Genomic DNA, 23660 nt, shown 5'->3' on the forward strand with positions numbered 1-23660 from the left:
CCTATTTAAAGGGTTGGGTTTACAACTGAACTCCAGAATTAAATTGATGCCTTTTTTTTTGTTTTTTCATTGTGTTGAATAAAAAAAAAATAACCATTGGATCTTTACAATGCACTACATTGTAGAACTAACTAGGTGAAGTGCTGTCTTTTATTTTTGCATGTTCTTATTTATGCACACATGCTATCAGTTCTTACAAAGGGAACTGATGGTGGTCATGGGGGCAATGAAAGACAGAAGCTGGAGGTAGGGCGTCTTCAAGTAAGGGTCCACTGAAAGCGAGGAGGGGAGTTTTTAATATAACCTTGAAAGGGGTTGTGTGTTAAAAAATAAATAAAAAAACTTCCACTGGGCAGTTCGTTTTGCACAGAGTGACCCCCGATCCTCGTCTTCTGGGGTCCCTTGGCAGGTTTCTCTGCTTCTCCCTGCAAGAGCCAACCCCCCTGTTGTCGGCGCGCTCCCGTGTGATATAGTGGTGGCCATAGCCGCCAAGTGTATTACTCGGCGTGCCGCGTCATTTATTTGATGACAGCAGCGGGAGCCAATGGCTGTGCTGCTATCTATTTCCAATGAAGAGCTGGGGGAAACCATTGCGGGATCGCGCCCAGGGGTTTCGTGGCTCAGGTAAGTAAAACTGGGGGGCCCGAGAGTGCAAGGTGTTTTTCACCTTTTTAATGCATGGGATGCATTAAGGTGAAGAAAAAACTCTTTACAACCCCTTTAAGAGGTAGGGGTGTGAGATGTACAACATGGGCTTCAAGATCAAATACTGAAAAATGGACTTTATATATTTTTTCAATGTAGAGCAGTACATCTGTGAATTCATGATACTGTCAATAAAATTCAGCTCCCCAACACCACTTGTGTAGCTCCACAGGACACTGCCACCACCATGCTTCACTGTAGGATATAATATATATATATATATATATATATTTATTCCATCAGTTTCAAAAATCTTTTGATCTTGGTCTCATCACTCCAGATTAGGGGTGCAACAGATCGTCACCGATCCAAACGGGTCACCCCGTTCGGATCGGCGCTCCGGAGCCTCGGCCGTAGCAAAGTACCCGGCTTCGGCCTAGCTCCCGAGCAGCGGCCATCTTGCTCCACCCCAACCAATCACAGATCGGCTGTGGTTGGATGGGATGTCCCGTCTCTGCACCTGATTGGCCCGTGTGATGAGCGCCCTCTCTGATTGGAAGGCTGCCCTGATTGGCTGCCTGTCTTGGCGGCGCTCTAGGAATCGGGATGAACGCGTGGAGCTTGAGGGGAACAGTGAGCGCTGCTATAAAGAACGGGGACTCAGTGTTGTCAGCAGTTGTTGCCTGACAGCAGCTGGTCACACAAACTCACCGAAGCGGACTGGAGGGCAATGGGTGAGTTTTGATTGGTTGCTAGGGGGTTAGTGCTTCGTTCAGCCATCAGTAGCCAATCGGTGCTTAAATACAGTATATGTAAATCTGTCAGACTGTTTACATGTTAAATTTTAAAAGCCGCAGCAAACCTTACATGTTTGAAAATCAGGTGTTCTGTCACATTAGCAAACATGTAAGGTTTGCTGCGGCTTTTAAAATTTAACATGTAAACAGTCTGTCAGATTTACATATACTGTATTTAAAGCGGATGTGCCACGGGAAAAATATATTAAAAGCCAGCAGCTACAAATACTGCAGCTGCTGACTTTTAATATAAGGACACTTACCTGTCCTGGAGTCCAGCGCCGATCGCAGCAGATGACGAGCCGATCGCTCATCACCCTGCTGCTCCCCCCTCCATCCTCGGTGAGGGAACCAGGAAGTGAAGCGCTCCGGCTTCACTGCCCGGTTCCCTACGGCGCATGCGCGAGTCGCGCTGCGCCCGCCGATTGGCTCCCGCTGTGTGCTGGGAGCCGAGTGTTCCCAGCATACAACGGGGGACGGGAAGGAAGGAAAAAACCCGTCCTTTGCCCGTATCGTAGGGCCGGAAGTGGGTGCAGATACCTGTCTGTAGACGGGTATCTGCACCCCCCTGAAAGGTGTCAAATGTGACACCGGAGGGGGGGAGGGTTCCGATCAGCGGGACTCCACTTTAGAGTGGAGATCCGCTTTAAGCACATAAGCTACATTTTGTGTTGAAAACTGAATCTAAAACTCTGTTGGGTGTAACAAGGTTTAGTGTTTTTTTTTTTTTTTTTTTTTTTTTTTGCTGATCCGAAAAATGATCCGATCCGTGACTCCTGATCCGAGGATCGATCCGATCTGTGAGTTTTTTTGATCAGTTGCACCCCTACTCCAGAGTACCAGTAGTCTTTCAACACAGGCCCTGGCAAATTCGAGGCAGGCTTTTTTGTGCATGGGCTTTAGGAGAGGCCTCCTTCATGGACAAACACTCATGCTTGTCATTCCTCTGCAGTGTACGCTGTATTATGTCATGGGGAACAATCACCCCAGTTTCTACTTTAGATAACTGCAGTGAAATTGCATGGTGACTTTCTTCAACCCTTCTCAGAAGATGCCCCTGTAAACTTCCCTGGATGCCTGTGAGATGGTTGCAGTTCTTCTTTTTTTTTTTTTTTGTGTCAATTTTGCTGCAGAATTCTGACAGCTTTGCTGATCTTCTTTCTTGGGCCTTGTGACATTTCTTTTCCATGTGGTGCCATTGCTGACAGCATGAAATGGGGAGGGGTTTTCTTTAACACCCTTTTATAGTCGTCTGCCGCACACCTGTTTATAATTAATGATTTGACTCTCCTGTAGTTGAATTCTTAACCGCTTGCCGACCAGCCGCCGCAGCTTTACGACGGCAGGTTGGCTCGGCTGCACGAGATCACGTAATTACGTCATCTCGCGAATCGGCCTCGGTCCCGCCGTGTGTGCCCCGGCGGGCGGGATCACCGCCGGGCACCCGCGATCGCTCGTTACAGAGCTAGAACCGGGAGCTGTGTGTGTGTACACGGCTCCCGGTCCTGTCAGGGGGAGAAATGCCTGATTGTTCATAAAATGTATGAACAGCGATCTGTCATTTCCCCAAGTCAGTCCCACCCCCCCCTTAGTTAGAACACACCCAGGGAACATACTTGTCCCCTTCCTTGCCCCCTAGTGTTGACTCCTTCCCTGCCAGTGGCATTTTTATAGTAATCAATGCATTTTTATAGCACTGATCGCTATAAAAATGCCAATGGTCCCAAAAATGTGTCCGCCATAAGATCGCAGTACCGATAAAAATCGCTGATTGCCGCCATTACTAGTAAAAAAAAAAATATTAATAAAAAGGCCATAAAACTATGCCCTATTTTGTAGACGCTAGAACTTTTGCGCAAATCAATGGCTTATTGCGTTTTTGTTTTTTTACAAAAAATATGTAGAATACGTATCGGCCTAAACTGAGGGAAAAAATGTTTTTTATATGTTTTTGGGGATATTTATTACAGCAAAAAGTTAAAAAAAAAAAAATATATATATTTCAAAATTGTCGCTCTATTTTTGTTTGTAGCGCATTAAATAAGAACCACAGAGGTGATCAAATACCACCAAAAGAAAGCTCTATTCATGGGGAAAGAAAGGACGCCAATTTTGTTTGGGAGCCACGTCGCTCGACTGCGCAATTGTTAGTTAAAGCGACGCAGTGCTGAATCGCAAAAAGGTGCCCGGTCATTGAGCAGCAATATGGTCCAGGGCTGAAGTGGTTAATTGGCATTTTGTTGTCCAAATTTAGCTTTGCTTCTAAGATTTTCATTGGTGGATTCATTTTTGCATCATGGTCTTGCATGAATTTGTTAGGAAATACTTTTATGCGTGCAAATTAACTAACAAAACTTGGTTGCAATCAATGGCCTGCATTTGGGGTATTGTGACCCATAGAAAATGTTGATAAAGGAAGTAAAGTAGAGTTTTTCTGAAAATCTGTTGGTGTACTAATTTTTTTATGCTGATTACTGTACATTGGTATCTCTTAAATCTTCAAAATGGCCTTTTTGTCTTGTGAGATTGCTCAACTTGTATTCCATCATTCAGAGACTCCATTGCCTGTCACCGTATACATGCCAATATTAAATGCTAAACATTTAGTTAATCCTAAACTGGTAACTTGTGTTTTTTTTTTTTTTTTTTTGCAGACGCAGTGTTATCGAAGATGTTTATAATAGGTTGAATCCACATAGAGACAATGATGGGGTAAGTTTTCATGCATAGGTTTTTTTATTTTATTTGTAATGCTACATCTTTATTAGAACCATGCTAATGTCGGCCTAATATAACGGCGTTATTGCGCATTGGTAGTGCTGTTCACAATCCACTGAAGTGATTTCCTGAAATACTGCAAAGGCTGACTAATATACAGTATGGAAGCTAGTCGGTCCAATCTAGGAGATGTGGTCTGGTGCACATCAAATGGTTATAATGGGTGTGCTCCAGATGGTATTTTTTTTTCTCTGAACTATGTTCAGCCATATTGTAAGCTGGTTACGCATAACTGTTGGAAATTGTCTGGATATAAATATGAAAGTTACCACTGCAGACTTAATTCAAGGCTGCTTGGGGCATCACTGATCCCGAATAAGTGTGCATTTTGTCCAAACACACTTATCATTGCATTCTTACTCCAGGTCATTGGCTCAATAAGGGACCTAGTCCCAGAGAAGATTTATTTAAAATAGCCAGTGGCAGCGCCAATATTTCTATCCTAACTCGTTTCCTTCATTTATGTTAAGTCTGGTACTTAAAAAATCTTTACTTTTAATGCGCACACACATCAAGCTTCCCAAACTGAACATGTGCAAAGAAACTTTTATCGTATGACAAGCCCACCACACAGTGTAATTCAGTCTACTATAGTAATAACCTTCTTTTGCACTTTAGCTTCATTTATTCATCATGAGTCTTGGGACAGTTCCATATGTGATCACTTAAACGTTTTGGTGTCTTTTTTTGCAATCAAATAGTCTTTATAGGTGCATTTCAGTTACTTAAATCCAGGTCTACCTTGACCCATGTGGTTGTCAGACTGGTGGTAGAGCAGGGGTATCAAACTCGACTTCATTGTGGGCCTCATCAGCATTGATTTGCCCTTAAAAGGGCCGGTTCTATCTGTAAGATTAGATGTCCAGTGCACCCCCCTCCCCTTACATTAAATGTCAAGAGCCACCCCACCATTAGAAGGCGAGTCCTACACTCTTCCTTGCATCACATTGCACCTCCCCTTTCCTTTTGCTGGTGCTGGGAAGAAGCTGGTTGCATTGCTTAAAAGCAGAAAGTAAGGGTCTAGAGGAGGGCTGGAGCTCTCCTGCCGCTGCAGAAGTGCGAGGGCCACATGAAATGGCCTGGAGGGCCGGATTTGGCCTGTGGGCCTTGTTTTTGACACCTGTGGGTTAGAGCATCTACTTTGCGTAGCCAAATAAAGCGGTTTAGAGTCTTGTCTGCGACGGGCAATCATTTTAGAACGCCAGTCTTAAAATGTGTTCCTTCTGTAAAAGTAACAGCCATTCTTTCATTGCTGTAATGCAGACGTATATTTTTGTATGTGGCATGTTTAGAATGACTCTTGTTTTACGTACTGACACTGGGGTCTTGAATCTTAAACAAGGACCCCACTGGATCAGAGGAAAATGCAGCGCATGGAAAAATGGTGGAAGCTCTCAGGGAGCTGAGAATTAATCATAGGGGGAACTACCGCCAACTCCTGGAGGAGATGCTTTGTAGTTACAGGCTAGTTAAAATGCAGGGCGAAGAGTCCGCTGCTGGATCAACACCATCTTCTTCTTCTTCTGGTGACCGTGTGGAAACTGAAGCGGTACCCGGAAACCAAACCCACACACCAGCGGATAAACCCTCAGAAGTGTGAAATGCATGACTTTTAATTTTCTCTTGTACCCACCTGGGTGTTGGGTGTAGGTGATGTATGTAAAAGTGGAATTTAAGACCCTTGATTAGGATTTGGATGGTCAGTCTACCCAAAACTGCATGTTTTTTGTCACAAAGAGGGGGGTCTGGAAGTACACAGTAGAACAATATAGGGGAACAATTATTACTAGTGCAAAAATTCACCGCTTGTGCAGGCAGTTGCATCACACAGCACCAACTTCTGTTTCAGGCTGACGTCTAAGGCCACGTACACACGACTGAGTTTCTTGGCAGAATTCAGCCAGAAACTTGATCGGAGCCGTATTCTGCCGAGAAACCCGGTCGTGTACACTTTTGGACGAGGAACTCGTTGAGCCAAATAGAGAACATGTTCTCTATTTTCTCGTTAGTCATTGAGGAAACTTGGCTCGCCGAGATCCTCGGCGGCTTCACAAGGAACTCGACGAGCAAAACTATGTGTTTTGCCCGTCGAGTTTCTCGGACGTGTGTACAGGGCCTAAGCCTAAATGCTTATGACCTTAGAACAAGGTTTCTCAACTTTTTTTTTTTTTTTTTTTTGGGAGCTCTTGGTGAAAAGGTTTGAGATCTCAGAACCCGAAAAAAAATAAAGTTGATCTTCAGCTCACGGAACATTAAATCTGTTCAAGGATCTGTAGATATAACGGCAATTAACCGACAAATGCAGAGCAGCGCAGGAAAGCTGCCGTTGTATTGCAGCGCGGCATGCCATTTCCCCTTGATCCCCAGTTAGCCCTCCTCTTGTCGATCACAAGTGATATCACATATAAGGGCCTGGTATAGACCGAAGAAGCGGACCTGTTGGGAACAGTGCAGTAAAAACGACAGTATGCTTTCCTGCACCACTCTGCAAATCCATAACACAGGTGTGCTCAAAGGGTGGCATCAAGAGGAGTGCAGAGTGGGGACATCTGGTTGGATCAGGACGTTGCATCCTGTGTATGGCAGCGGTGAATACAGACATTGGGGGGGGGGGGGGGGGGGCAGATAGTGGGAGCTTGCGGATGTATGTAGCAGGGGGGCAACATCGGTGCATGGCAATGCTGAATGCAGGGGGCATGTGGCTGGCTGAGATGGAATATAGCAGGGGGTGAAATCATAATAGCTTTGTCTAGTTATGGCATAACCTAAAGTGAATATGGTCTCACCAACTGCTACATTCAGTCTCCCAACTGTGTGCTCTCCTGTCTGCAGTCTGTAACACTGCTGCCATACACTGGGTGTCGCATCCTGCTTTAGCCATGTGCTCCCTCTGCTCAACCCCCCAGTCTGTATTGACTGCTGACTTAGACACAGTGCTCCCTGTCAGTTTGATCAAGGCTGCCATATCAAGCAACAACTCCCCCTTGAAGAATTTCAGCATGAGCTTTTTAGGCTGGGCTTCTCCTAAGGGTCACAGGAGTGCAATTTGTTTTGCACTTCTGTGACCCATTTTCAGAGGAGAGTGGTCTGAAGTCCACACTCTACTGACGACACTGCCATTAGTCGGGGCAGCGTGTCTTCACGACCTCCAAGTTGGTATTTGACAGCTGCCCTGATTGATGCCAGTCTCTGCGAGCCGCTGAGATGGCCTTTCCCCGCCCCTCCATGGCTCCGCACTCCAATGAGCGTGGAGGAGCAGAGAGGAAAGACGCTGACAGTCAGCAGCTTTCCTCTCGGATCTGTGAAAACTGAGCCATCGCCGATGTTCGGTGGCTCGGTTCTCAGCACAGAGATGGCGGGAGATGGATGGAGCATTGGTCTGCTGCTCCATCCACCAAGGTAAGTATTAATCAAAAAAAAAGTAAACACATACTTCTCTTAAGCGCCTGCTCTGTGCAGTACTCCTGGCACCTCCTGAGTTCACAGGAGCTGGAACTACAGAGGAGGCATCGGGTAGCAATGCGTGCTGGCGGTATTGTCTGTCGGCATGCATTGAACACATCATTGGGTGGTATACATCCACCATTTTTGATTTGTGGCGAGACCCTGTTTGAGAAACGCAGCCTTTTTGTATCCCTTGAACAATCCACTAGCAAGGTGTAAAAACTACAGCCCTAAAACTGTTGTGAAAGTACAAGTCCCATGTGGCCATTGCAAGGCTGGGAGTTGCAAGCATGACTCCCAAAGGCTGGAGGTCGCAGTTTGACACCTGTTATGATCCCCAGAAAATCTTTGCCTTTCTTTCACCTCCATAGACCTTGGTCTATGCAAGTGACTCGCTACTGCTGCGCTTTCTAGAAGTCCAAAATTGGGCCGCCACCAGTGATGGGAAAACAAACCGGGGGGGGGGGGTGGGGTCACACACCTAAATAAAACCATGGGGGTGATTTATACACTTCCCTTTTCTAATCTTTTTACTCCTTTTTTTGGGTGGGCTGATCATCTGGGCTTTGACCTTTTGCTTCTCACGATCAAGCAGTTAGTCTGGCAATCTAGTACGGGGCATTTTTGTGCTGCAGCTGTCAAAGGCAATTCTGAACAGCAAGTCTTGTGTGTCAGAATTCAGTTCCCTTTTCCTCATAGGAAATGACAGCGTTACTCTTGAGCTTTTGCCATTACTTATCGAATTTATAAAAAAAAAATACTGGCTGTTTTACATTTAATCCTGCATTTTAGACTCCTGACATTTCTACTTATCTTATTGACAAATGAAAGTTTTGGGGTTTTTAGATCCTACATTTTGTATAATTTGAATTCAGTATTTTATAACTAGTTTTTATTCTATAAAAGCTGTGTGAGGTTTTTATAAACTGTTCAGTAGTACTGTATTGCAATTGTCACATCCTATTGATTGCTGTGGTGGCAATGTGTAGATATGCACTAATACATTTTATAATTAAAGGGCTTTTCAATGTGTACCCAAATCTCCAACATGATTCTTATCCCTTTGTTTTAGTAACGCTGAGAAGATCTCCATACCACATTTCCTTAGCCCGCTGTTTGCTTGAACTATTTTACAATCCACAGTATTACCAAGAGGAGGCTCTGCAGTAAGGCCTTGTATACATGGGCTTCAGCTTGTAAAAGGGCAGTGTGTACAGCAAGCTTCAGACAGGATTTTTGAATATTCGAAAGCAACATTGAGCTCCAGTTTGGGTGTTTTAAACAGATATAAATGAGTGATGGTTGTAACTTTTTTTTTTTTTTTTTTTTTTTTTTTTTTCACAAGCTTGCTAGCAGGCTTTGTTTAGTCTTTACTACTAAAGCCTGCTAGCAGCCTAAAGTTGAACTCCAGCCTTGCCTTGCTGTACTGAAATTGCTTACTCTTGTCGCCGCACACTGAGCTTCTCAAAGTGCAGAAAGTTGGGTAGAGCCCACCTAATTATTTAGCTGGAGGACATTCGGCATCTAACCATCGTCTATCCCTGGCCTGCCCATTCATTAGATTTTGGTTCTTTTAATTATGGAGATGCAAGATCATACATGGACGTTGCCTGTTGCAGTCTACATGCAACTGCAGCCTGCCCAGGGAGTCATAACTGTCTCTAGGCATTTTGATATTTGCATGACACCTCCCAAGGGCTGTCCCACTGCTCGTGTGTTTGTTTTTTTTACCTGAGGGGTAAGAGTACAGAGGCAGGGTGTGCTGTTTTCTGAATAGTATGTGCTGCACCCTGCTGGTTACCATCATAATTTGTTGGTGAGAGGGTGCCGTACATCGGTGGTCATCAACCATGTCCTTGGGGCTCACTAACAGGCCAGGTTTTATGTATTACCTTGGGGAGATGCAGACTAGAATACTGCTATTACTGAGCAGAAAATGCTATCATCTGATGTATTTCAGTTATCTTGCAAACCTGGCCTGTTGGTGGGCCCTGAAGATGGGGTTGATGACCACTGCTGTACATGACTGCTTGAAAACCTCAACACATTGCCTCTGTAAACCTCTTGAGCCCTCAATCATGATGCAAACTGTGGGCTTTCTCTTGGGGGGGGGGGGGGGGGGAAATCGGAATGCCTTGATGGGTGCAGGTCTATCTTGAGCAGTGCATATTCCAAGGCGGGCTGCATTTGCATGTAGACTGTCCTAGGGTAAAAAACACCCACTTGTGATACGGAGCCTCCATGATTAAAAAAACAAAGCCCAATAAATGAGGGGTCATGATGGCACAAAAGGAAAGTTCGAGATGCTGGATGTCCTGCAGCCAGGCAATGGGGTGGCTTCTAATGCACACAGTCAGTTTAGCTTGCAGTGAAATCTTTGAGCTATTTCAGTACAGAAAACAAGCCCAAGGCAAGTCTGGAGTGTACTTCAAGGCAGTTTTGGTCTCTCCTTCCAAAACAATACCCCGCTAGTGGTGGCCAGATGTGGCTTATTCATGGCAAGGCACAGAGTAAAGCTGGCCATACATTGTACAAACTTTTCTTCAATTTCCTTTTTAGTTTTAACTTCAACTAATATAGTGCAAGGGCCTGCCTGATTGCGTACAAATTGAAAAAGTTTAGATTTAACAAAACCATATGAGGTCAGACCTAAAGAAAAATTGTATAATATATACATATGGCCAGCCTAGACCTAGAACTGAGATGTTGCAGGCCATACTGCATCAAGCTGGGTGTGTTAGCATAGGGACAAGCACAAATGCCAGTGAACTACAACTGTCCTTTACATTTTTTCCTTTTTGGGGTTGTTTTGATGACATTTATGTGGTTAATTGTTTGAGATTTTACTTTTTTTGTTTTAGCTGTTTGAATGAATGTATATTTTCCCTGTTTTTTCTTTAGATGGTGCTTTGTAATAAATGCAAACTGCAGTGTAAACTTTATCAATGCTTAATAAAAGCTCCAGTGTTTGGAACACATGCACTGCCCTCCTCTTTTATGAGAATGCAAGCTACGATGTGTATAGATCTGTATCAATGCGTCTGCTTTGTATGATGTAATGGCTGTTCAATTTTCTGTGTGTCTGTGTATATATGGAATATGTTGGGTAACTAGTTTGCTTTTTGCAAGATTTGTCAGTTGCATACAGGCACTTAACAGGATTATTTAAGAAAAGCATCCACTGACCTTTATTAAACACGTAGAAGCCATCTTGTTCTCCAGCTTTAGTTGAGCAAATTGTGTTCACATTAGATTGCTGCACATTTTTCTCTAGAACCACTTTAAGCTTATTCAAAAAAATGATGCACAGGCAGAAGGTTCTTTTACCTTGATGCATTATCTGCATTAAAGTGGAGGTTCCCCCTAAAAAAAAATTCTAACAATACATTCGGAAGACTGATTACACTGTGGGTAGGCTGGCTTTTTTTTTTTTTTTTTTTTTTTTTCGTACATACCTCGATATCGCCGTTTCATCCCTCGGCTTGCGGGTATGATTCTTGTGGGGCTGGGCGTTCCTAGTTGATTGACGTTCCTCCGACCGACTCATACGTGACGTCACGACTTTCCGAACGTCGCTGCGTAGGCGCCGTATAGAGCCGACTCTATACGGCGCCTGCGCAATGAAGTTCGGCTTCTGTCGGAAAGTCGTGACGCGCAGTATGCGCCGGTCGTATTGTTAGCAGTCTTCCGAATGTATTGTTAGAATTTTTTTTTTTAGGGGGAACCTCCACTTTTTAAGGTAAAATCTTCTGCAAGCGGCTTCCCCGTCACCCCCTCTAAATACTTACCTGCATCCAGTCTCAATCCAGCCATGGGCATGAGAACGGAGCCCCCTTCCCCCTCTCCAGAGCTGGCATGCACAAGTACCTCCCCCCACCACAAGCTGCTTGCTATGGGGATCACTTGGCAGGGAGGAATGGCTAGGGGTGCCGCCAGGGGATCCCAGATGAGGTTAAGGGCTGCTCTATGCAAAACAGTTGGCCAGAGCAGGCTAGTATAACTTTATTTAAAAAAAAAAAAATCCTTTTTTATAATCGCTTTAAATATTTTCTTCATATGTGAGGTAGAAGGCCAACATTTTAGGAATACACTACATGGTGTGTTTTATTTTTTTAGCTAAACTCAAGGTTTACGTTTCACTTAAAATAGTTTTGGGTCTCGCAGGTTTTAAATAAAAAGGCCAGTTAATATGGCTGCTGTCAGCACTGTATAAACTGTGTAGCATCCTTGTATTTTGGCAGCAGTACGGGAATGTCTGCTGCCAGAACAAACTTGAGTCAGGCTGAATTAAGGCTGCAACTAACGATTATTTTCATAATCGATTAGTTGGTCGATTATTATTTCGATTAATCGATTAATTGGATAATGGCCTTAAAAAAAAAAAAAAAATGTTTATTTTATTTTTTGGGCCAATTTGTTGTTGGGCAGATTACAAAACACAAATTACACATTACATGCTTTTCTGCAGCTTCTCCATTGAAGTATATTGAACAAAAAACAAAATGGCACCGTTTGGCGTTAAAAACTCCTTGCCCTTTCCAAATGCACATCAGCTGAAAAAAAATCATGGATGTGAACGTGTCCCATAGGAAAACATGTAAATGAACTGTAGTGTGATTCTGCCAAAACGCAGAGGTGTGAACCTAGGCCTGAGATGTTTAGTAACATAATGGGGTTAAAAAAAAAACATAAGTACAAAGAGCAAATCGCTACTGTAAGGGGTTCATTTTTTTTTACTGTGGGACAGTGAAAGTAATATTTACATTAGTGATTTGCCTTTTTTGTACTATAAAGGGCTAATTTTAGTTTTTTTAACCCCATTATGTTACTGGCTCATTAATCGATTATGAAATGAATCTATTACAATTTTCATAATCGATTAGTTGTCGATTAGTTGTTTCGGCCCTAGGCTGAATGCTGCTTAGCCATTCAAAGGTAGCCTTGGGGGGGTTTTGTTTTTTTGGGGGCGGTTTTTATCCATCTGGCTGAGTTTTGACTGTTGACCTTTCTATTTTGGCTGAAACGAGAAAAAAAAACGGACATAAATGGACCAAAGATGTTGTTGTGCAGAGTAGGACAACCTAAAGGAAAGCTTTGAGTGTCCCTCTCTATGCAGCCCTACAGTAGTAGACAGAAGAACATCAGAAAAGAACCACGGGGATGCACTAGTATTTTCTCAGAAAAACAGCAGTGAGAACATTTCTGAAATTGCACCAAGAACTCTTTTCTATGTATGCTGTACTGTGATTTTTTTTTTTCTGATTTACTATGATTTATCATTGAATAGTCTGCCCTATGTCTTGTTACCACACACATGATGGAATCTTAAAACCTCAATGCACGTAGCTGGACGCTCATTTTAAGGGTGTGGTATTTTAATTGATGTCAAGTATGGTAATCTGTGCTCTGCATTTTAACACTGATTTATTTATGAAATATTTTGCTAGCCCAGTGAACCAGTTTACTGCCCTTTCCAGCAAACTTCCACTCTTCTGCCATGTCTCTTCAGCAGGCTGGGCATTGTTGGCTTCATATGTCTGTGGCATGTCCAAAGTTTCTGCTCTAAAATTACATAAATGAACTCCATATTGGCTCCATTCTGTTTGTTCCAAAAGGCTTCCAGAGCCAGTAAAACTAAGTGGCCGGTCCCCAGCCGTAATCTGCCGAAGGATGCTGCCATCTATGTAGCAGTCTGTCTTCAGTAGGCTCTGCATTAATGTTGGGAGGTCCTACCTCGGCTCACAATCCCTGCTGATTGGAGAGCTTTGAAAGGGTGTTTTTACTGCTTTTTAGACTTTCTTTTCTGCTGAATACTTTAGACACGTTGATTTGTTCCAAAATAATTATTGGTAAACCATCACAAATTAAAGGTGCAAAGAAACTAATGTATGAATTAAAAATGTTTTCCATAAAATCAATTCACAATATGAATTTATAGCAGTCCATTTACACAGCACTTCATATATTGCACATTTACATGAGTGCCTGCCCTCAAGGAGCTTACACTCCAAGCTCCCTAACTCGTACATACACATATCAGGGCCAATGTAGACAGGATCTAATTAACCTGGGGAAACGCGCTTTGATATGCGAGTGCTTTGGATTACAAACATTCTCCTGGAATGGATTATGCTTGTAATCCAAGGTTATACTGTATGTCTTTGTAACTGTTTTACTGATCAGTGAATGCTTCTTGGAATACTCCCTGAAAAGCCAAGGTAGGTGAAACATGTTGGAGAACTTGGAGCCCAATGTGATCACAGAGATTCTTTTACTGTTGCAATGTTATTATATTGTGGCTTTGTATTAAGGTATTTAACCACTTAAGGACTGCCTAACGACGATATATGTTGGCAGAATGGCACCGCTGGGCATAATCATGTACGTGATTGTATATAGCCCAGCGGTGGGTCGCGGGCGTGCGCCCGCGACCCGGTCTGTGACCTCGGCCGCGCGACTCGCGGACCTGATCGCCGATACAGTCCCCGGAGCTGAAGAACGGGTAGAGCCGCGTGTTAACACGGCTTCCCGTTCTTCACTGGCGCTGTCATCGATTGTGCGTCCCTATATTAGGGAACACACAATGACGTCAGACCTACAGCCACACCCCCCTACAGTTCTAAACACACTTCAGGCAACACATAACCCCTTCAGCACCCCCTTGTGCTTAACTTTCAAACTGCAACTGTCATTTCACAATAAACAATGCATTTTTTGCTGTGAAAATGACAATGGAAAACCGCAGAGGTGATCAAATAGAAAGCTCTATTTGTGGGGAAAAAACACGCCAATTTGGTTTGGAAGCCATGTCGCACGACCGTGCAATTGTCAGTTAAAGCGACGCAGTGCCGACTCGCAAAAAGGGCCTGGTCTTTTACCTGCATTTTGGTCCGGGTCTTAAGTGGTTAAAAGGGTATTAAACTAATATATGAATTAAAAATTACACATTTGTGTTCCTTATTTTATAAATTCACATATAACAAACGTAACATTTAAAATAATCCCTCTGCTCATGCTGGTCTCCAAGTAAGTTTTCTGACATGTTTAGACTATCGTGGCTTTAGGGAGAGTTAAAGCTGTTGTAAGCCCTGCTGTGTTTTTTTTTTTATTACCTATAATAAGGCTTACCTGTAGGTAAAATTAATATCTCCTAAACCTGCACAGTTTAGCAGATATTCGCACTACATGCAGCCGCTGACTTGCCATGCCGGAAGTTCAGAGATCCTTGCCAGAACTGAGGTGGAGTAGATGTCGTCGCGGCTCTGCCACTCACAGTGCGGGGAGCCCACGATCCTAGAAAAAAAAGAATGGGACAGTGTGTCAGCCTTCTCAGCGGTGACTGGACGCCACTGGAGGACTTCATTTTAAAGCGTAGTTCCACCCAAAAATGGAACTTCCACTGTCTGGATTCCTCCCCCCAGTGTCACATTTGGCACCTTGGAGGGGGGAGCAGATGCCTCCTCTGCTCTCTTCTGAGAGAGGCACAGGTCCCAGAAGACGGCAGAGACTATTTGGATTGTGTGACTTGCGCATATGCAGTAGGAAACCAGGAAGTGAAGCCACAGGGGTTTACTTCATGATTACTTTACTAAAGATGGTGGCGGCAGCACCATCCGAGAGCCGAGGGAGAGATCGGTTTTGGGTGCTGGCATCGCAGGCGCCCTGGACAGGTAAGTGTCCATAAACGGAGATGAAACAAATCCTCCTACATCAGTTTTACATGTAGATCTGTCACTGCAGTGAAGCCTGGGCATACAGCTGATTGGAGGAAAGGCGCACACACCCATCGTCAACCCCCCCCGCTCCTCATAGGTAGAGACTTGCAGATCTGTTGGTTTAAATTGTTTAGCACTCTGCTAATCTATTTATTGCACCCTCCCCAACACAAAACTCAGACTGCTTTTATCTCCGTTGTCAGATAAATTGTCAGGAGTTATCAGGTTGATAACAGAAGAATGGAGCAGGAGAGAGCTATGGGGCATTGTGCTTTGAAGAACGAGAAGAAAACACTGCAGATATATGTGCCCAGCTCAAATTTCATGATTCGGGTTTACATCCACTTTAACCACTTCCTGGCCTAAAGCAAAAATGACGGTCGTGCAGTGTTTCTCTTATCCTGGCTGGAGGTCATATGACGTCTTTCAGGATAAACGCGGGGGGAGCGCAGTGCGGCAATCGCTGTTGTGGTGTCAGTCTGACACGCGCAACTCTGATCTAGGTAAAGAGCTTCTGAAGGAGGTTCTTTGGACACAGCTGATCACTGTGTAAATCGTGTATTTGGCTTTTCCCTCTATCGTGTTTGACGGACGTGAGTAGAGGAGAGCCGATTGGCTACTCTGACGGGGAGGGGAGGTCTGCGCTGACTGAGGATGCCACAAGGACCACCAGGGATGCCAATTATCACTAAACACTAATGCCTGCCAGTGTTGCTTATTAGTGCCCATCATCTGTGCCACCTTATTTCTGGCCATCAGTGAATGAGGAAACGTATTTTTACAAAATTAAATTTTCGTTCTTTATTTTTTTGCTAAAAAAACAAAACAAAAAAAAACACCCCAGAAGTGATCAAATACCACCAACAGAAAGATAAACATGGTTACAGTGTAGCATGACTGCGCAATTGTGATTTAAAAAGCGACGGCATTGAAAATTGGTCTGGGCGTAAAGGGGGGGGGGGGAGTGCTTGGTATTGAAGTGGTTAAGGAAGAGTCATTAATTACAAGACGCATTCACTGTATCAGTAAAACACAAATGGTTAGAACTCCTCACGTCCCCATTTTTTTCCCATTTGTGATGGTTTACCAATAATGCTCTCTGGGGACGATGGTAATCTTGGTGCTGTTCAATAGGTTCTACAGAAGTATATAGTTCTTCCAAAAGAAGCTCCATTGCCAATGAACCTAATCTTCACAAGTAACTGGCTGTATCTTGAGTTAATTTTATTTATTTTTAGGGGAGATTTCAGTTGGACTTTAATTTGCATGTTTTTTATAGCTATGTTCAAGCACCAAGAGAGTGCTGCGACCTCTCAAAATAGCAGCCACAGAACAAGAGTCTCCAGGGATTTGTCCAGCTTTGGCATAAAACCGTCCACAAGACTAGAAATTTCAGCCAATTGTGATACTCCAGAGTAAATGCAAATCACTGGGCTGGTGTAACAAATAAAACTGCTCTTATTTAATCATCTTCTTGTGTCTACCTATGACAGGTCAACTTCAATTTTGCTTTTTACACCTAAAATATACCTGACCCAAGGGTCAGCGATCTGCAGAGACCATTAGTCACGCTTTTGTTATATATTTTCTTTTTCTTTCCTGTAGGGTGCTGGCGATCTAGAAGACCCATGGTAGCCTTTCAAAACTCCTAATATGTTTTTGGTCTGGAGTAAAAGGGGGAAAAAACTTTTATCTCGGTTCTCTTCAATCCAAGGAAGAGATTGTGGTGGAGCGTCAGCTATGTACAAAAAGAAAAAAAGGAAAAAAAAAAAAAAAAATGGGCAAAACAAAAAATAATTTAGTATTTTGCACCATTTATCGGTTTGTTTTATAACATTGTCACACTTAGCAGTATTTTTGCCAGCCTCAGGATTTTTGGTCACCTGTGCAGCAGCATTACTCTTAACAGGTAAAACTGGAGGGCCTTGCAGCGCAGCGTCTTGCGGGCACCTTTGGTGCTAAAGAGCTTGGGAAGAAATAAGCCTCATGCAGTTTGTTTAGATGTATTGAGGTGCATGCAGTTGTACTTGAACAGGTAGGGCACTTCTGAACTAAAACTCCACAAGCGCATGTAAAAACACGTAGTTGTATGAGACATTACTTGTAAAAAAGCATTGGTTGTTCCACTGGATTACTTTTTAGTTGAATATTAAGGAAAAATCATCCTGCCACCCTTTAATTCCAAATATGTAGACTTTTTTTTAAATCATCAGTCCACTCAAAACTGATACTTTTCATGTTTATCCGAGGGCTGAATTACCCACAGGGATTCTTGCATCTCTCAGGGATGTCAGAATTTTCTGCCACCATCCCTTCATAGCCTTTAAAATGCCAATTCAATGAATTTTTACTTGTCACATCTTCTTGAAAGACCTGGGAGTGAGTGCGAAACCAAGTAAGGCCTGTGGAAGGGAAGCAAAGCTGGGAACTCAGAGGCTTTTTTTTTATTTTTTATAGGCCTTTCTTATAAAAGATAATCCAAGTTCCAAGCTCTGATCCAAGTTCCAAGCTCTGCCCAACCTTTAATGCCTTTATTAGAGGGACACCTAGCTTCTTCGAACATGTGTGGCATCTTTCTTCTGTACCATAAATGTTGCTTTTATATCCCTGAGAGACAAGCCATTGGGTGATTCATCCCACCACTGGCTACTTTAAACTGAAGTTTTATTTTATTTTATTGAGCTAAATCTTTAAAACCTAATTAGACTTTGAGTTTTAAGTCAGCAAAATACATTCCAGGTGCACGAAAACAAAAAGTTCTGCAAAGTCTTAGTTCATTTTCTTAAGACCTCAAGCCTGCATGAGGCTGTACAACACGAGTTGTAGGCTTATTTCCACACCTGGGAGACAGCTGCTTTGTACAGCCACCCGTAGAATGACTGCACATGGGTATATGCTGTGCTTTCGGAAACCTAAAGTATAACTAAAGGCAAAACTTTTTTGCGGTTCGGATAGAGTGCACAGGGATTAGAATGCTTGTCCATTTTTCCTGCAGTCTGTGACCCTGTTAAGGAGATTCACTCTCTGGTCTGTTTATCATTGATCGTAAAAGAAAATTCCAAATTTTGGGCTGTCAATTGAAAATAGATCTTCCAATTGGTACACTAGATCTGGTGACCTGGGGTTCCCCAAGGGATTCCCTTAATTTGCAAGGATTTGTACTTTGACTATGGCTACTTTTTAAGAAAATAAACTAAGACTTTGAATGCACCTGACGCGATTAAAACTACATTCAGTTATTTAAAGCTTATCATGAATCAAAGGGAATCTGTAGAAGTGTGCCATTGAACATTTTGATTCTGAGGTTACATGGTATTGACTTATTCCTAAGTCACCAAGCATGTGTATTGGGTGATACTCGCATGCTTGTTATAGGTCAGTGACTTGGCAAGATTCGAAGTAAGGATGTCCAGAAGTGGACTCCTTTTAAAAAAAAAAAAAATCTGCATTGGCAGCTCACCCATGTGTGCCCTGATTGGTTTCCTTTGAGATGAAGACAATTTTCTGGTTATCTTTGATCTCCAGCTGGCCGTGTATGCCAGGAGTTAAAAATTCCTATACAGGGTGGCGATAGGGCCTAGTCGCCAAGCAGTTGGTGAACCTAAAGAAGAAATATCTGGTAACTTTTTTTTCTTTTTGAGCCTTTTTGCTCAGAATATGAGAACATATAGGTTCTGATGGAAGCAGCCATTTAAATTCCTATCTGGTGATCGGGGAACCCCATTTAGCTCACCTTTTTGGGAATTGCAGAAGAGACATTTAAAAACCTATCCACCGTACTGTGGCATTTGTGTTTCTATCTTTCACTTTTAGAAACACTAATGTTTCATAATATGTGTTCCTTAGACTCCAAATTCAAGTTTGAACCTTATTTGGTAGCACATTACGCGAAAAGGGAGCGGAAGTCCCATATAGCATAGTGTCAGAAAGCAGACCCACCGACAAGGCGTGTCGAACTGGACTGGAATCTGAGGGCCGCAGGGGTTACATATGGGCGGGGCCAGTTTCAGTCAGATTTTTTTTCAATGGTGTCCGGTGTGGGTTCGTTCACCGGTTCAGGTGCAATTTTTTACAGTGTATGACACTTGAAATCGCACCTGTACTGGACTGAAAATCGTACAGGATTTTTTTTAAATCGCCCTGAGGCCGGCCCGCACATATGTGCACTTGCTCCATTTATCACATGTCGTGAATTGGATGCGGTTAAAAACTCATCCAATTTGCATATATGGGAATGGGGGCTCAACCCTAAAAACCTGGGTATTTAATTTTATGTTGCGACACTAGTCTGCTTCACTATTGTCCAAAGCATTGAACCGCTTCCTGAAAAAAATTCACTTGTTTAGTTCACGTTAAGCAGCGTTGATTAAAGATTTTTAGTAAGCCTAAGCAATGTTTAAGGACCCATTCAAACGTATGCATGAGTTGAAGCTTGTTGTGTTAAAGCATAGCTAAAGGCAAAACCTCTTCCCTTTTTTTGTTTCCTTTTTGTTTTGGACAGAGTGGAGATCGATTAGAACAACCATTTGGTTTTTACTGCCGTCTGTGCCCCCCCGTTGGGGAGACTCGCCCTCCTTATATTTATCCCTTTTTACCATAATCCATTGAAAGTAAAAGAAAATGTCCCCAGAAAAGTAAAATAGTGGAAATCTTCCAATAGGGGCACTAGTTCTGGTGACCTCAGGGGGGCCCAAGGGATTTTCCTAATTTGCAGGGATTTTTTTTTCTCACTTCCTGTTTTGACTCTGGGACGAGAAGTGAAGTTCAATCTTCCCTATGGGACACAAATGGCAAAAAAAAATGTGACAGGTTATAACCCTCCCTTACTCTATCCAAAATGAGAAAGTGTTGCCTATAGTTCTGCTTTAAAGTAGCCTACTTATTTTGAATAGATTGTCAAATACACAATCACTCATGCACTATTTTTTGACAGCACAACACAGAGTAATCACATCTACTTAGAATAATTTCTTATGTGTATATATGCATTGGGGTGCCATTAATATGGGACATTGGCACATATAGCACATGGTAAATGCTCATTACTGCAATGCATATGTATGGATGTCCCTAAAAGAAAAGTAGGTGGACTTGTTTTTACATGTGCATACTCCCACAGCGGTCCTACTGCCTCTTTTCTTAAAGCGTAAGTAAACCCATTGATTTAACAGTTTCAAAAAACAATTGGACTCCCGGTATGTGTCGGGAATGTAACTGTCACAGTAACTGTGTTCTCAACCAAACTGTCAAACCATCCAATGGCTGGAGTTCTAACTGATCACATGGGCAGCATCATGGCAGTTGAAGATTAAAATTGGGCCAAGGTGGCCACTTCCTTGGCTGAAAACGATCGGAGGGTTTACTTCCACTTTAACCACCTTCATCTATGTGGTAATAGGACTGCCTGCCTGGAGATATAACGTTGAAGTAGATCTGCAGACTACATGATTTTTGATGAATCTAAATGTCACAGTCCATTTTACAGCATGCGTGGCTTTACAGCTCCAGGAAGTAAGGCTCCAATTTCACACCTGGGCATTTTGAGATTATGGCATAATCGGACTGCATTTATAAAACGGCGGTTCAGATGCCAATTATTTTCAATGGAACCTAAAACGTGGTGGGATTTTGCTATGATTGTTTCGTGACGAATGGTAGCGCATGAAGCGTTTCTCCAAAAAGAAGCTCCTGCCCCTATTTGGGTGACGAGCTTCACTCGATTCGGTTTGCCACGATTGCCGGGCGCCAATTGTGGCAAATTCACGCTCACGTTTTAGGTGTCATTGAAGATAATTGCACCTGAACCTCAGTTTTGCCATTGTCGTGCATTTTGAGATCACGGACCGATTTGCTACGATTCTGCCATGATCTAAAAATATTTGGGTGTGAATGGAGCCTAAGTGCTGAATACATGGGAATATGTCAGAAATAAAGTTATTGCTGTCATGTTTGAAAGTACCTGTTCTGAGTCTGATATCCTTATCTTTTGGTTTATTTAGTCAGTGGCTCAGAACAATATATATGCTAGATTATGGACTCCTTGCCATCTACCCTACATGAGCTTTTGGATGTCCTATTATAAAACCGTATCTTCATGGGCACAAATCAGGAGTTGCCCCCCTCCACTTGTCCTTCCACTATTCATTCGAATTTGTGACAGCCTCCACTCTTGACAGGGCTTTTTCAGTTAAAAAAAAAAAAAGCATTTTTATAAGGTTGAGCATTAATAATGGATCAGAAAACCTTTCTTGCAATAAGCATTCCAATTCAACCCAAGGGTGTTTATTGGGGTCCAAGTCAAGGCTTTGCATGCCTCTTGAGTTCGAGCCATATTATTATGGACCTGACTTTGTGCACAGGGCTTAGAGATGCTGGGGAAAAAGAGGCCTTCCCCAAACTGTTGGAAACTCACACTTGTCTCATATCTCCTGTAGCATCAGTACCCTTCACTGGGAAAAACCTGATCTGTGTTTTTGCCCATAGACTTTTTGCCATGTATTTTATGGAGTTGGGACATCAGCTACCTGATATGCACATGCTTGTCCTTGGTCAAAGATTCACCAGGGAATGGTTGCTTCCATGAGTCTACACAGCTGTTTCGTCCCTGACTGCTTACTTATTAAAGCAGAACTAAATCCTCTTATCCCTTCCAGCCGATGCATCTGCCATCTTAGCCTCTGTTTGATCTGCGGTTGCCATGGTGCTGCACGTGCTCAGTTATGACACTAGCTGTTTGGTGGCTTGGCAGTTTGTTCAAGGGCTAGCACAAGCATGCTAGTAACTAACCGTTATCACTCAAGGCATGCCTTTGAATATAACTGTTTTGGGAAAGCATTAAATTAGTGGCATAAGTTTTGCTTAAAAAAAAAAAAAATCTATGTTGAAAGAAATAGGTGGCTGCTTTTGAAGGCTTCAAAAAAAGACAGTTGCTTGACAGTCAAAATAGCCCAATGTCAGAGTGGTCTCACTGAGCAGGACAAGTATACTTCTTGGCGTTAACTGCTGATTTACATAGTTGTTTGAGTATCTGTTGTGGTCGGCTGTTGAAGTAAGCATATCCTAATGGCAGCCAAGGATTTAGCATTTGCAGAAACAGAAGTCGGAAAAAGGCTTTCCTATTTCTCTCCGCATAGGTTTCTGTAAGTGTCTAGGGTCCCCTTATTTGTCCTTGCCAGTCCCTGAGTTTGATTACCTGAAATTGGGGTCCATGCTACAATCGGCCTATTTTTTTATTTTTTTCCATATCCTCTACTGCAAACATTAATTTTCTCCTCTTAAGCTAAACAAGAAGAACCCTATCCATTTATATTGCAGGTTATGAATTTTTCTGTTCCTCTGGTTTCCTGGGTTTGATGTATGTGTAGAATGGTAGCATTGTGTAATGTGGGTATAACCTTTTAATTGTTTGCATTGTTGCAGAGGTCATCTTAACAATTTTGAAAATGACTGACTATATATACTATTAAAAAATCTATTTTAAAGAAAATCTTAGATAATAATACAGAGATATTTTCATGGGTTCCATGACTTTTTTTTTTTTTTTAAATAATGGGCATGGTACAAGAGTGGCTGTCGTGAGGTACTTGAAGATTGTTGAAATCTATTTTTGCAATAACCTTTTGGTTTATATGTGTGTGTTTTTTTTTTCTTTTTTCATTTTCTTTTAAGTTTTGCATGTCAGATAATACTGTTTTTATGCTGAAAAGGAGCAAGATAAGTATGTATCTAAAAAGCTATTGGAGGGGGCAATGAGGAATGTATACATTGATTTTACATGCTGTGGAGTCCTTGTAAAAATTCTGCTGTTTTTAAACTTGTTTCAGCAAAAATTGTTATGACATTTTCCCATATTGTTTCCGAGCTGATGACTGATCAACTCTTTGTGAAATAAAATTCATGGTATTTTTTTGTAACTTTTTTTTTTTTTTTTTTCTTGAAAAGCATACTTTACTGGTACATAGATCTGCTATCCCGAATACATAATTTACCTTTCTGATTTTTATTTTGTCTTGTGTGTTTTTATTGTCTAAGGATTATTGCTACCATACTTTATTTATTCATTAGATTTTAGGTTCATAAGTTAAAGTGTTATCCAAGATAATGCAAATCTTTTGTCCATTGGCTGGGCTGTTTGGGTTTTTATTCCCCTTTCCCTCCCAACACACTTTTTTTTTTTTCCTGCTTACTACCCTCTCCCCCCCCCCTTTTTCTTCTTCTTTTTTTATATTTTTGGGGTAAGAACTCAGAATGGCTTGATTTAAATCTGTCCACTCTGATCCAA

The 23660-nt window shown here is 42.5% G+C and overlaps 1 protein-coding gene across 4 annotated transcripts in view; it reads left to right on the forward strand.

Annotated features, from left to right (window-relative positions):
* The window catches only part of PPM1B (protein phosphatase, Mg2+/Mn2+ dependent 1B), a 100310-nt gene extending 80130 nt beyond the window's left edge, over window positions 1–20180 (forward strand). Inside the window, exons 5-6 of one of the 4 annotated variants that reach the window (XM_040351541.1) lie at window positions 4097–4154; window positions 5563–6129. In XM_040351541.1, the coding sequence (XP_040207475.1) occupies window positions 4097–4154; window positions 5563–5820 (316 nt within the window). In that variant the 3' untranslated portion in view covers window positions 5821–6129. Of the gene's footprint in view, window positions 1–4096; window positions 4155–5562; window positions 6130–8736; window positions 9004–16984 lie in introns of those variants that run through there. The other 3 variants (XM_040351540.1, XM_040351543.1, XM_040351544.1) reach the window with 3 other exon arrangements.
* Window positions 20181–23660: the final 3480 nt, after the last annotated feature.

This window comes from Rana temporaria, chromosome 4 (assembly GCF_905171775.1).
Source record: "Rana temporaria chromosome 4, aRanTem1.1, whole genome shotgun sequence".
NCBI classification, from domain to species: Eukaryota; Metazoa; Chordata; class Amphibia; order Anura; family Ranidae; genus Rana; species Rana temporaria.